Below are 14,373 nucleotides of genomic sequence, written 5' to 3' on the forward strand. Positions count from 1 at the left end.
AGTGTTCCTCCTCTGGAACCCGGCGCACACCGATGTCGCGCTCGCGGGCAACGAGGCGGCCCACGCCGCGGCTAGAAGCCTCACACGCCGAGCCGCCGCAGATTATGTGGCCGCCACCCCCGCCCCCGAGAGCGGGGCATCGGATCTGTCTGATCGGGACACTACAACAGAAATGCGGCGACAAGAATCACAATGGGCGTGGGGCGACCGCTTGACCACGTTCAGAGACCTCACCCAACGCTACAGACTCCAAAGACGCACATTCCCGCCACCACACGACAAGTTAAACAGGAATGAGGCCGTAACTTTACGCTTGCTCAAGACACACACCTACCCTAGCCTCGCGGTCCTACATCACTGCTACCCGGGTTTATATCCAACAGATGCCTGTAAAGCTTACGGACAGCGAGCAACGCTGCGACACACGCTCTGGGAGTGTGACGGCAACCACGGTAAAGGCCGATCCACACGACGGACCAAGTCCGCGGGCCGATCGGTCACGTGATGCAACGTCACGGCCCAGCGTGGTCCGGTCCGGCGCAGAGCACATCCACACGGCGGACCGCGATAGCAGACGGCGGAGCAGATCAAGCAGCTACTCTCGGCCGCAGTGCTCGCGACTCAACAAATTCGCGAAACCATGCCAATCCCTCGCGCTCATGCTGCGCATGTATCGCGAATAGAAGTCGTCGAAATGGAGGCGGAGCAGAAACGTCGGTTGGCCGCTATGGCGTTGGCTCTTTGCGTGGACGAAGAAGATTACTACCCTGCCCCAAAAAGGTCGTGTTGGGTGAAGGATTGGATGTGCAGGAAGGAGCTCGGCCTGCAGAACCAACTATTCAAAGAGCTGGTAGTGTCCGACCCTTCTGAGTACAGGCGGAGCCTGCGCGTCAGCCGGGAGCAGTTCGCGGAACTTCTCGCGCGCGTGGGGCCTAGGATAGAACGGAAGACGACTGTCATGCGCCAGCCGATACAGCCTGCGACGAAGCTGCAAGCAACGCTGCGTTACCTTGCATCTGGTAAGCATTTTTCGTCTTGGTTTGGGCTGTTGCGGCCTCACATCACTTCTCATTGCCATGGCTGCGCCTCGTGTACTTTCTTAGAGCCAATTGCACTGAAATGTAGCACCGGGTGCAACATGCGGCTTCAAGACCAGCAGCCGAACATAGATGCTCTATGTGTTGCCACAGTGTAGCGCGCAGCTAGTTATTTTCCTTATAGGAGAGCTGAGCCTTGGCGTTCTATACATTCTCAGCGACATGCAGTGAAGTGGGGTTTGTAGGAGCTTAAACGCCACTATTTCGCTGACATCGGCAGTAAGAAAAAAGCAAAACGATTGCCCAGCTGCCGTGCCTACACAAACTGCCCACGTTTAGTCTAGTTTGGCTGCATGCGCCAGTATGTTCTACCGGCAATCTAAATAGGTCCTTCCACCTCGTCTTTATTTATTTACAGGTGAGAGCCACCATTCCCTAAGTCGCCAGTTCAGAGTCGGGCACTCCACCGCCAACGATTTCATTCCTGAAACATGTTCGGCTATCTATCATAAGCTAAGCAAAGATTATATGAAGTCACCAAAAACAGTTGAAGATTGGCGGTACGTTATTAGGGGGTTTGACGAAAATTGGCAATTTCCAAACTGTGTGGGGGCAATAGATGGGAAGCATGTCTGCATAACCAAACCAGCCAACTCTGGGTCCCTTTACTTTAACTATAAAAAGTCGTTTAGCGTAATTCTTCTTGCTGTTGTGGATGCAAATTATAAATTTACCTACATTGACGTTGGTGTGCCCGGTGCTCGAGGCGACGCAGGAGTATGGCAGACCACGCCCCTACAGGAGGCATTGGAAGGCAACAAAGCAAACTTGCCAGACCATGTGGAAGTTGGACCAGGTCTATTCCTACCCCCCGTGTTTGTGGCCGACGACGCATTTCCAATCGGGAAGAATCTGATGAAGCCGTATGGAGGTAGCAGCCTGTCGGGTGATCAGCGGATCTTTAATTACAGGCATGCATCTTAAGCTTGATTCTTTGTATTTTAGAGGGCGTTATAAGGCCCTATGCTTACCTAAGAAAATGCAATACTTTTTCACTTTGTATACATTTTGCAGGTTGTCCAGAGCAAGACGGGTTGTGGAGAACGCGTTCGGTATACTGGCCAATCGCTTTCGCTTTCTTCTCACTACAATCAATGCAGAGCCTGAAAGAGTTGTCCCCATGGTGAAGGCAGCATGTGTGCTACATAACTACCTTGGCAACGACATGAGCACATTTCCTGACTCGGGGCCCGAAGATGGTAGGGAGCAAAAATTTTTTGGCCTACGAGCAACACGCGGACGTGGAAATGCATTTGGTGCCAGGGCCCGTGAGGACATGCGGGACTACTTCAGCGGCCAAGGTGCTGTGCCGTGGCAGAGGGCATCTGCATATGTTGATGAGTACGAATAAAATGAACATTTGCACACACATTTATTTACATTGTGAGAAATTTTTCAACTGTGTCCAGAATTTCTTTCTGGCACTGCACCTGCTTCACAGCGTCCAGCTGCCTCATATGAGCCGCAATCGTTTTGGCAAAGAAAAAAGAGGCGTCGTTTGGCTCGGACGGTTGCTGCATGGCTGAGGCAATAGTGTGCAAAACTGACTGCCTCTGGGCCCAGTCCTCGCTTGACGGCCCCGAGGAGCGTAACTGCCTCGGCCGTTTTGTGCTGAGTGTGGGCGGCGACTCGACTCTTCTCGACGTGGTTGGGGAGTTGGCGCTCGAGCTTTCCTCCAGCATCACGGACAGCTCCCCTTCTTCCCCACCACTCTGTTCTGCAGGTGCCAGGAGATCTCGGTTGTGGTGAGGCTGAAATGAACAATTTCACAGTTGGCATGAAATAAGTTGCCGCCTTGTTTCAGTTTGAATACTGGCATTCACAGACGATACGTCGAAGCAACTGAAACTTGCTGCATGCGTCCTGGGCTATAGCACTTACTTGTCAGGTCTATGTGCCGAAGTCGCATAGTTATGGAAAAGTTAGGAGAATTGCTGTAATTCTAAATGCAAAAAAAAACAAGACAGCCATCTTGTGACAAATGTCGCTGCCCTATTTACAACTCAGTGAAGCAAAAGCCATGGTCTAAACAGCGCAGCATATTGCAATGTTTGTGCCTCAGCCTGCAATATACGCACAGTAAATAAGACATTTTTTCCAAGTTGCAATTGCATTCTCCACATTTTGTGCAGTGAAAAAGGCGAAGAATCCTCCTTTGTACAAGTGAACATCTGCCTGACGGTTTGCAGCAAAATGTGTTTGCTGCAAACTCTCTTCTCTTCTGTGTGTCTCGTCAAAATATTGCGCAATCCAACCTCTGATATGCTATACCAACACGCCCAGTCATCAACCTTGGGTTTGCTCGCAACTGAGGGCCTGCAGAAACCATGTCTATAGGGCATGGGGGACTCTGTGGGAACATTCTGATCTTTCCTGGAATTTCGCTTTCTACATGCGCAGAGACAATGCACAGAAATACAGTACCTCTATAGCTGAACTTGCCGAGCTGCCATAGTCCCCGCTGCAAAATCGGTGGTTTGGCTCCGGAACAGCATCCAGGAACCGCATTGCGGCGAAGAAAATCCACTTGCCAGTATACACCTCGCTTGCAGGCTGGCCGCTCGTTGTCGTGCGGACTTTCTCCTTTCTGTAGGTTCGCCTTTTATTGGCGAAGATGCCCTTCAGCACATCTGCAAAAATGCGTCACCAATCAGTAACGGACATTGTTTGCATGCCTTTTTTTCGAGACTCACTCGCGCGCCCTGTCACGATCGGGCGCACAAAGCAAGCGCGGTGATGAAGGTGTGTGGCGCTTCGACGTGACGTGGCATAAACATATAATTCGCCCCACTTGTGAAATGAAGCCCGAACACACAAGGCAAGTAAAACAAAAAAGGAAAGGAAAAGGAAAGGAAAAAGGAAAGGAAAAAGGACTTGGTCTATTCTATAGACCAAGTCCTTCTATTCATTCGCGATCAAATATTTCAGTAGCGAGAGTTGCTGGCGTGTACTTTGTGGCCACTGGAATCGCCAAGCCCGTCCCGGAACCGCTGTACAGATATGCGGATTTCCTTTCTTGATCAGTCGTCTGGGAGCGCTGAAATAGTGGTGCTACCACGCGGTATATTTCGCCGGCTTTCTTTAAAGGCAATTACAAGAAGCTCCATCAATGGTACCTAGTTGCAAACACTTCAGTCGACCATTTTTAAATGTGAACTACAACTTCTGTATTGACACTTTCATGGCAAAGGCAATATTTAAGATGTTTGGCAATTACTTTATACTAACTGATTTTGTAAATAAAAAAATATACCGTGATACTCGACACCACTGAGTTGGTTTGAACCTCTTAGCACACTTCGCCTTTAAAACATTGGCTACTTTTAGCTTGGACACCCTGTATAAAAATAATTGAGTATAAAAGGGACTGCGTGTGGGCAAACAAAATTAAAAACAGACAAGGTGAGGAGGGAACTCTGTAAAACCACCAGGCATTCACGAACGCCGCACGTATGCAATCTTTTAAGTAGTGCTCCCACCAATTCACGTGTAAGTTGCTGTCTGTGCGCGAACGCAATGTGAGTGGCTCGAAAAATTCGGCGTGCAGCCCCACTCAATGTAGTGTTATGACATATAGGAAGAAGCAAGGCCTTTCAATGACAAATGACACTCTCGCGAACTCACATTATGAATAAGTAAAGACTGCCTTGTCGCAGAAAGAACTTACCCACTTCATACGGTCCGTTTTCCGGGTAGTTCTCGTTCATCTCTCCAGCTACTTTATTCCACAGGTAACGCTTTTTCGCGTTGTCATTGTAATCATTCCGGCTCGAGTCCCACAAAGCCGGGAACTGCTCAACCAGGGACACAAAATAAAAAACCTCGTCGTCACTCCAAGAGCACATGCTGTTTAAAAATATATCTCCTGCACGCACGTGTAGGCGGAACGGCGGACATGAAACGACTGGCTTTTACTGAGCCGCAAACTAGATTTGATTTGGCTGAAGACACACTGTTGCTGGGCAACATTCGCTGTCTACGCCAAAATCGCTGCGGTCATGCGGTTCGCCGCCAAAACGGAAGCGGGAAAAGCCTCGGCGATTTGTTGGGCCGTGAGGGCCGCGGTCTTGCGCGGGCTAACGACGGTACGCACGAACTGGCGACGTCCTATCACGTGATGCGCGAACCGCGGTCCAAAAAGAGTAATTTGGTCCGTCGTGTGGATCGGCCTTTATTGGACCGCGAGGGCCGCGGTCCTGCGCGGGCCAACGGCGGTACGCAGGAACTGGTGACGTCCTATCACGTGATGCGCGGACCGCGGTCCAAAAGAGCAATTTGGTCCGTCGTGTGGATCGGCCTTTATGGGAACGCATCCGTTCGCGACGCGTCCGTAATCGCGGCCGTTACCATAGTACGGGAAGCCTCGAGCTCGCTTTTTCCCGACGCCGCCCCGGCTGCGGGGGCCGCCGGGGACCTTCTCCGTCGGCGTCGCCGCCGCTGGGAGGCGGCTGTCAAAAGTTCAGTTGGCAGATCAACTCTGCGCCGTCCGGCATGCCAAAGATGCCGCCCGAGTCCAAGGACTTCGAGCCGCCACCTGAGGTCACCACAACGAGACTCCAGGACCATTCATTAATAAAGTTTCTTCTCTTTCTCTCTCTTCGGGTGCTTCCACTAATGGATACTACCTTGGATAATCAGCGGCCGTTTCTACAAGCGTTTCGCGTCACTATATGACAGCAAAAACATCTCCATGTTTTCCTCAGGAAGCCGCACACGCCGAACATACCGACCGCACCGTTGACGACGCTATGAAGACGCCATTTTAGGCCTAACATCCATCGACACCTCCTCGCCGGGCAGCAGCAACGTGCGCGACGAGCCGCGTCCAGTGGCGCCACCCTTGCAGCAGTCACCTCAGGTGAAACAATCTTTCGTGCGCTATGACTGCAGCTAGTGGTACGGGCATTTGGAGTTGTGCCATTTACTTGTGCTCTTATGGACGCCTTGGTGGTAGCGTGCAAGAATAATATTGTGCGAAAATGGTTGGTGATGCTGCGGGAACCAGGTGAGCCTGAACGTATTGGCAATCGCGTTATATACACGTCGCACTACCGCCTTTTTTAAGCAACTAGATTCGAGCTGAGAATGTCATGAGAATACTATACCAAACGGGCAGATTTTGTGATGAAACAATTGCTTGCTTGGGTGCGTGTCCGGGCAGATGGAGTGCGCGCACGTGTTGCTTGAGTGTATGCGCGTGTGTGTGAGAGCGCGCGTTTTGCTACGTGTGTGTACGGCTATGTACTTCATCCGTCATAATAAATCGGCCTGCAACACTATCCGTGGCCCTCTGCCGGACATTTACAAGGACGTGTGGGATGAGTGCACCTCCCCTCATTTGTGTTGGCGTATAGTGAAGACGCCACCTGCATAGGTGGCGAATCGTCTTTGCTCTTTTGGTTTAATCTGTTATCTTAAATCCGTGCAAACCTGTTTCCAATTATGAATTCACCAGGCTTTTTGAACATTTTTGCATACAAGGTTTTCTGAATATTTTGTTGCGCGTGTTCGAAAAAAGGTTCTACGCTCACGGCCACGCTGTTCTTGCTCAAATTTTGCAGAACGATGAAATTTGGGCGTCGACTTCGTTTAGTATAACACTTGGAAGAGATAATTGCCAGGTTTTTTTTAATGTGCCAATTTGCCTGCGCTTATGGGGATACGAGCTGCTGCCGCGACGGCGCAAGCATAAAAATTGGAGGACGCTTAAGCTTCGCCTTCAAGAGTGGAACGCGACAGCGTTCCCGTCGACCCTCCAAAGGGTGTAAGACAATGTGCTACGGCGCAGCGATCACTTACGAGGCGCCCCGCATTGGACGTTGCACCCACCAAACACGCGGTGAGCGTCGAGCAACGCAGCGTTCGGCGCGGCAACGAAACGTGCGCCTGAGCAAGCGGAACGAACCAAATAACTCGGTGTCTCGGAGGGGAAAACGATCTACGCCAGCCAAACGTCGTGATCGGCACGGGAAGAGGGATAGACAGATAGTGATCTAAAGAAAGGAAGGACGCTTGATTCACGGAGTAAGACATTTAGGAGGTGAAACTCCCGTCAGCGCGAGCGAGCGCGCGCGACCAGATAAAGTCACAATTGTTGTATGCGCCGCCGGGGCCGTATACAGTGGCGGCGCCATGCGGCACGTCGTAGAAGCCGCAGCGAAAAAAAAATGCAGCGCCCGGGCAGGCGGATCCGGCGCACTCTCAACGGCGGTAATTCCTTTCCAGCCCGCCAGGCGCCGGCAGCACGATAACGGCTCCGCGGGCTTGTGACCTTTTCTGGTCGCCGCAAACAGCGGAGTTTCCACTCCTAAAAGTTTCTTGCTCCGTGGCTTGATTCTGCAACCCGTAAAGGGCCACGGTGAAGCGTCGTCAGGGGAGAGAGAGTCCGGGCCGCGACGCGCCTCGCACCGGTCCCCGCACAGCCCCAATGCGCGCGTGGCGCACCAGCTGTCGGGGCAGCACCGTGCATTGAGAGGAGGGGGTCTTCTCTGTTTGCCGCAAGATGGTTCTGTGTGTGCGGAAACCGCAGAAGAAATGTAGCGGAAACGCACTTCGTTACTCGTGTAACTGCGACTTCTCTAAGTTACATGTTCACATTACCAATATACACCGAAGTATAACTTTCTACGGCTCGTTTCTAAGGCAACACCGCATTCAATAGAGGCGCTTTTGTACGGCTTTGCAGCATCGAACTCTTGGCTGAGTGGTAGCGTCTCCATCTCACACTCCTGAGACCCTGGTTCGATTCCCACCAAGCCCATCTTGCAAGTTGTTTTTTATTCATGAAGTGCCTCCCGGGATTTATCGCTCATGGCCAACGCCGCCGACACCGACAACACCGGCTTTTCTGCGACACGAGCTCCTTAACGCTGTCGCGTAAAAATTTCGTGGCCGCTGCCGTCATGTGTAGAAAGCAGTGCTTTAGGGAGGGCTAGAGTCACTGGAAAAAATTTCAGAGTACCGCAAAGGTCGGGATTTGACTGGCAACACTGAGCGGCCACCGCCATACACCTTCCAAGCCGACTGCGTCGCGGGAAGGCCGCTGTGTTGGAAGAGCTTGATATTCGGCGACACATCGGGTTGAGTGTTTACTGAAGTACAAATACTTTGTGCCCGGAGATAATGGTTGCCAAGAACGAAAAGGACATGTTATTTTGGCGTTGTTATCCAGCCGGTGGTTGTTTTGCACGCCGATCGTGTTTACACCTGGAACTGTGCTACGATTGCGGGCAGCAGCTTAGCGCTGCTATCGCGAGCTTATGCACGCGTTTTTTTTCCCCTTCCGCGGAGCAAGCTACGAAGAAAACGTTTCGTCACTTCGAGCCGCAATGAGGCAAGCTTGTGCTTTTGGGCATGAATATCGAGGACCGCCGTCGGCTTCTACTGAATGTTTCCAAGCAGGACGAAACACCCGACAGTGTCACAGGTACGTACGTTCACTGTGTAATTTCACAAGCTAAATCGGATACATTTAATTTAGTTTGTAATCCGATACCGCGCGTTCTCGACTCTGCCGGGCGACTTCGTCCGCCGTATACGCACGACACATTGCGACTGCCGTGTGCGCATCGGTGCTTGGCCGTGATCGTAAGACGATCTGTGCACAGCAGGCGTAAAAACCAACTGCGATGACCATTTTGCGCACTAAATCTTGAGGAAGGCCAATATGAGCCATTTGTGTGATTACAGCAGCGTATATGTACTTCTGTACACTGATAATGAGCGAGAGTTTGCTACATTGCGGTTTATGAACGCGGCTGTCTAGTGCGTTCATGAGCGGCTACTCTTCTCAACTGATTTATGACTGTTTTCTTAGACTACCAGGAATTGCTGCGTGTAAAAAAAAGGCAGGAACGCCCGCTGTTGACGCAGCACTTTTTTTTCTAAGTTGCATGGGCGATGTATAAAATTATTGTGCTTTTAGAGCGGTTTATGTGACATGCATAGTGACAGAGTGAAACTAAAGCTACTGGGTGTTCTGTTGTTTTGTATTTCTTGTTATGCATCAAGCACAGCATTATTTGGGTATGCACCGTAGCATTTCAACATAAAACATATGTATGTTGACTTCAGTTCATTGCATGCGCTCGGCTTACAAGCTCAAAATTTGAAGCATGCGTTTTGAATATCACCTGGCCGTTGGTTTCAGGCTCAAAATGCGTATGTATGAATGAGCAAAGGATAAGTGTAAAAAAGGAAGTATCAAGGGCCTCCTATTGACCAAATTTTAAGAAAGGACTGCAATGTGTCAGATTCTGCAGTCTTGTGTGTAGGTGACCAAAGGAAAATAAATCAAAAGATGAGTTACTTGATATTACATGCATGCAGTGTTGGGTAATATTTTCTTAAATGTCATGTGTATAGCTCAGTTTCATTTGTAATGTAGATCCAGGTACAAATCGCACATTCAATGAAAGCAAGGCAGTAAACAATATGAGTGCTTTGTGTGCGGTAAGCGATAGCCACCTTGCACACATTTATTGACATATATAACATATACATTGCACTTTCATTTTCCCGACCACAAGCCTACGGCTTTAGTCATGAACAAAGTCGAACTTTGGGCTAGTTGGCAATAATTTTTACAGAGATACCTGCCGAATAAACAAAGGACGGGGAAAGAAGGATGGCACAAATGCAAACAGACAAAGAAAGCTTTTATTTCAGAGGCATATCCAAGGAGACCAACATGTCAGTGCTCACCGATGATGCAGAAAGCCTGTTTCAGAAATTGTGCAGAGAATATAGATGACCCACTGTCCTCAGTGCCACAAAAGAACAGCAGAAAAAGGAATTTCAGATTTTGCCCTGCTTTCACCATATCTCTCTGTTCCCAAATGGTAGCAGAAAAATTCAGCACAGGCGTAATCTTCACACGCTCCCACTTCCCGCACAAGTTGTCAAGCCTTTACACACTTTTCAGCTGAAGTATGGTGAAAAAACTGGTTTGTGATATGAAGCATACCACCAAGCTTATTGAATGTGCAGCACTCATGGTTTGCAAGATATCTCTGAGCTGTAGGTCTGTTCATATAGGGCAAACTGGTCGTTTCCTAAACAACTGACGAAGAGAACATGGTGCTTCACTTAACAAAAATAATGCTCAGTATGTCTGTTTGCACTGTAAAGCTTGTAATTTTTATCTGCTGTACAGAAACACAGAAGTCTTAGGACGATTAAAAGACAAGTTAGCTAGGGAGATTCTTGAGGCGCCTCTCATTCACAGGTTCGGAAGAGACGCATGTCAATGATATATCTGGTGTTGATTTTCTTCAAAGAGCACTTAGGTTACTTAATTCTAGATAATATAGTTTTTTTACGTTTTAAGGTGAGGCTTTAATCTTGTTTTTAATTTTGCTACAAGTATGAAGCTTTCACCTTCTTTGCTTTTGGTGGTTTTTGCTGTGATACAAATTTTTTCATGTAATCACAAAACATCATTCCTGTTTAAGTGTAGTGGCTGGGCGCACACTTTGCTTTCCTTAATGCTGTTGTCAATTCAAGCTCATCCCGTCTTTCCTTCATCATCCTGTATTTCCGAGTAAAGTCTCCCTGTCAAATGTGATCATGAAGCAGGCACACTATGCAAACTTAAAAAATGGGCAGACTAAGACACTTTGGCACCTAAAAACAAAGTGCACGTAAGTGAGTTATAATGCTTTTTTTTTCTCTTTATGGCACATAAGGCAAATGTGCTTATGCTGAAGAGACTTGGAAGTGTAGGTACACCTGAAGTAGAAATTAAGAATGGCTTAGTTTTGCTCCTTGCGACTAACAAACTGCCTGCAACATCCATCATGTACGGAAGCTACAAGTTCTGAAGCCTAATGAACTTTATTATTTCTTTTTTCGGATTTATAAACATAGCTTTAACTAAGCTTCAATGCGTGTGTTGCTTGGAATGTATCACAATCTGTAATTACTGTGCTAGCAAACAAGTTTCAGTTGCAGCGCCAATCATCACAATGGCAGTGAAGTGAAGCGAATGCCCCTGCTGTTGCGCCCTCGGGCTAAGGGGGGTAATCATTGACTAAAGAATAAATAGTAGTTATGGTGGCAGCAACTGCATTTCTTTCATACATTAATTTTTGATGGCACTTCAGAGGATGCTTTGCTATCTGTGAAAAGCTTTCAAAAAGCCCACGGGATCAGCAGATACAGTTTGAGCTATGAAATTGTCTACCTTGTCATAAATCAACTACTCTGCATTACTCTGCAGCTGAATGGCACCGACAGAGACACAGGTAGCCAACGGAGCACACGGAGGTCCTCATCTGGCACCACTGGGAAGGCACAGCATTACACAAGAAAGGAACCCTCTTACAACTCATAAGAACGGGCGCTGGTGACTGGTGCCAGAACCTGCCCCACAAGCCTTGTTTCCTAGCAAATATGCAGGTGAGCCAGCTCCTCTTCATCCGCATGTTCCAAGCAAACAGTCATTCAAAAAGTATACATCACTGACCTCACCTCCAGAAGCAAACACGTTTGTTTCACCTACGGAACACACTGGAGGCTGACACCACTAGTGTGGAAAATAAACAAAGTAGAAGCGCTGCAAACAGCACATGCAAGACTAGAAACACCTATCACCCCTGCAGTAATCTTGAACAGCAAGTGGAGTTTGCTGTACAACACAAAGATAACAACTACCCAGTACTGACAACACCATTTAAAAGTACCAACTCTCAAGTAGCAACACCATTAGCGTGTACGAACAAAAACAAAATGAATTTTGTATATGTGACAATGAAACTGCAGGAGCATGAACACCAGAAAACACCGATTGCACAATATCTCCTTAAAACCACAGCAAAGTCTGATTTCATCCTTCTGCAGAATACAGAAAATAGCTTTTGAAGCTGCAAAGCCTTACATACAAGCCATAATAAGCCGAGTCGGCCAGTACTCTCATCCTAAGCACGGACTAGAACAGCTGCTCAAATACACTCGACATTTTGCACGATGGTCTTATATGCAGCATCAACCACCACACAAGTATGAATGTGTGCTTACAACCCTCCTAAACAATGCAATCCAAGAACATTTAAAACGCATCAAACTGCTTGAATAAATTTTAAAAATTCTGTACCATGCATACAGCTTCTACACACAAAAACATAAGAGCAACCATAAACAGCACAAACTGGGTTAAGTGCACAAAACTCCAGCAGGCAATTTTTTCCCCCATAGTGCAGCAAATTAAGCATTAGTGGAATGGCTAAGAGAGACTAGACAAAGAGCCGCAGGCATTCAATATCTGTGCCATCCAACTCCCCTAACACAGACTTGGTCAGGTTTTAAAAAAAGCAGAACCAGCTTGCAGTGATGAGCCAAGAGTCCAAAATAAATAAGCCAGAAAAAAATAATTAAATATTGCAAACTGGAATAATGTCTTCTTTGCCTGACTCTGGAGGCTGAACTCAGCATGGAATATCATATGTGACAAAATTCACACCAAACATACATGGCAGTTGTTAGTAGAGGACTATGAACACCTAATATTGTTCTGTGTTTTCTTGTGTCAAACGATGCGTTACAAAATAGAATACATGGGTTACCGGGCAGTATTTGCCTACAGTGCTAAATAATTTATAATGGATTTTCTTCTCTCATGCTGTTTCTGTTTCATCGACGAACGACTGTGATGTCAAGCTCATGTGTTAGTCACGTGATCCACTAAAAAAACTAACAATCATTGATGTGTAGTTATAATTTACTGCGACATTTAATCCAACCTTTTCCAAGACCTGGAATGACAAAAAATGACCTGTCAGCGATTATATTAGTTTTTCTACTGAATCACGTGACGAAAACATCAACTTGACATCACAGTCGTCGTTCGGTGAAACTGGAATAGCGTCATGAAGAAATTAAATTGTTAATTATTTAGCGGTTGTACGCCAATACCACAGGCTGCTCCATGTATACGAATGTCTAACACATCGTTTGAAACAAGAAAACATGCAAGCAAAAATTTGTCGTCTATAGTCCTTTAAGGGTACTAAAGACAGTGTATCAAGCCCATATTACAAAAACATGTCGGCCTTTTCAGCCTGAGACATACAAAACGTGGAATAATGGTAACCCACTGTCAACTCTTAGTACAGTGCAACAGCATATTGATATGGACACAGAATTTAAGAATGGTCTAGCTCTTGAAGCATAAAGTTACAGCTCACTTCACGTTTGAAATAGCTGCACGCATGCCAACACTTTTTGATCCGCACTTAGAGTTTTGTGCTGCTTTCTTTTGCAGCATTTCATTTTTTGCACGCAGTGCAAAGCGCAGCCTACACAACAAAAATTCATGCACAACTTTGTCTGCAACATTGTGACATGCAGGAAAGACAGTGAACGTGGGCTCCACGGCTGCAATGAGGGTTCTGACCTGATCAACGTTGACTTTCCCCATGACAAGAGACTCTTCATTCACCCTGAAGTATGTCTCCACACACTCAGTGAGGTGCATAATATTTTCGGATGGTGTGCAAAGAGATTGCTTGTCTGGAATGTAGTTCTTGAGTGCCAAAAACCTGTTTTCATTCTTTGCCGGCTGAACCAATAAAGTTGTGCAACTCTCACAGAGCTTGTGCTTTTTCATGATGTTGCGTGCCACATAACCAGCGACATACTGTAGAGACTGCTGTTCTTCAGGCTCAAGGTCTCCTACTTCCTCTGGCATATTTATGTTATCTAGTTCTTCAGCCAAATCAGGTCGGGAGGAAAGAAAATCTGTTAGCTGAACAGAGTCATCAATGTCGTAAGAGCCATGCCTGCTTGGCTTGAAGAATTGTGCCAGGACAATGACTCTTAAGGTATACTTGAATTCCCGTGCCCTGGGTACGGGCGTCTTAACTCTTATTGTGCTAAATAGGTTCTCGAGCGCGTCTTGGCAGAGGCGACTCAACAGCAGAAATTTCAGATTCTTGCTTTGCACATACAGTTTGCGTAAGTTCAGTGCAGTTGTAGTCGTTATTATTATGCCGGCCTGGACAGGCTTCCATGCTGCATTCGTCTTTCCTTTGCCAATGATGCGGAGGTTCCTGAAGACCTCCATGAAGTCAGTCAGGAAGGTCACAGCTTCCTTTCCCTTTTCAGGGCAGAGGTCGCTCAACGCCATGGTTGGCGTCCGAGATGTCATGAGGGAAAACCACTTGAACACCTGGTCCACGAACCATGCTGTCGTAAGGGCCTCTTCGTCCATTTTGCCCTGCTCGACCAGAAGCCGTAGGGCAGATGCTACTGCATGGTTAAATACAGCATATGCTACCCG

At 47.7% G+C, this 14,373-nt stretch overlaps 2 protein-coding genes and 1 long non-coding RNA gene across 3 annotated transcripts; 2 read left to right on the plus strand and 1 right to left on the minus strand.

The window, feature by feature from the left end:
- The first annotated feature begins 550 nt into the window (after positions 1–550).
- LOC139050157 (uncharacterized) lies at positions 551–2,448 on the plus strand. The gene is made up of 3 exons (XM_070526384.1): positions 551–1,019; positions 1,813–2,008; positions 2,112–2,448. Exons 1-3 carry the CDS (start codon positions 641–643, stop codon positions 2,446–2,448), a joined length of 912 nt encoding a protein of 303 aa, XP_070382485.1. The 5' UTR covers positions 551–640.
- A 25-nt stretch (positions 2,449–2,473) lies between these two features.
- Positions 2,474–4,942, minus strand: LOC139050207 (uncharacterized). The gene is made up of 3 exons (XM_070526424.1): positions 4,765–4,942; positions 3,522–3,727; positions 2,474–2,848 (listed from the first exon to the last, which is right to left on the minus strand). Exons 1-3 carry the CDS (start codon positions 4,940–4,942, stop codon positions 2,474–2,476), a joined length of 759 nt encoding a protein of 252 aa, XP_070382525.1.
- Positions 4,943–8,278: 3,336 nt separating this feature from the next.
- Positions 8,279–13,681, plus strand: LOC135920361 (uncharacterized). The gene is made up of 3 exons (XR_011511241.1): positions 8,279–8,523; positions 11,317–11,495; positions 13,443–13,681. It is a non-coding gene; the product is annotated as an uncharacterized lncRNA (long non-coding RNA).
- The last annotated feature ends 692 nt before the right edge of the window (positions 13,682–14,373 follow it).

This window comes from Dermacentor albipictus, chromosome 1 (genome assembly GCF_038994185.2).
Source record: "Dermacentor albipictus isolate Rhodes 1998 colony chromosome 1, USDA_Dalb.pri_finalv2, whole genome shotgun sequence".
In the NCBI taxonomy this organism is placed as follows: domain Eukaryota; kingdom Metazoa; phylum Arthropoda; class Arachnida; order Ixodida; family Ixodidae; genus Dermacentor; species Dermacentor albipictus.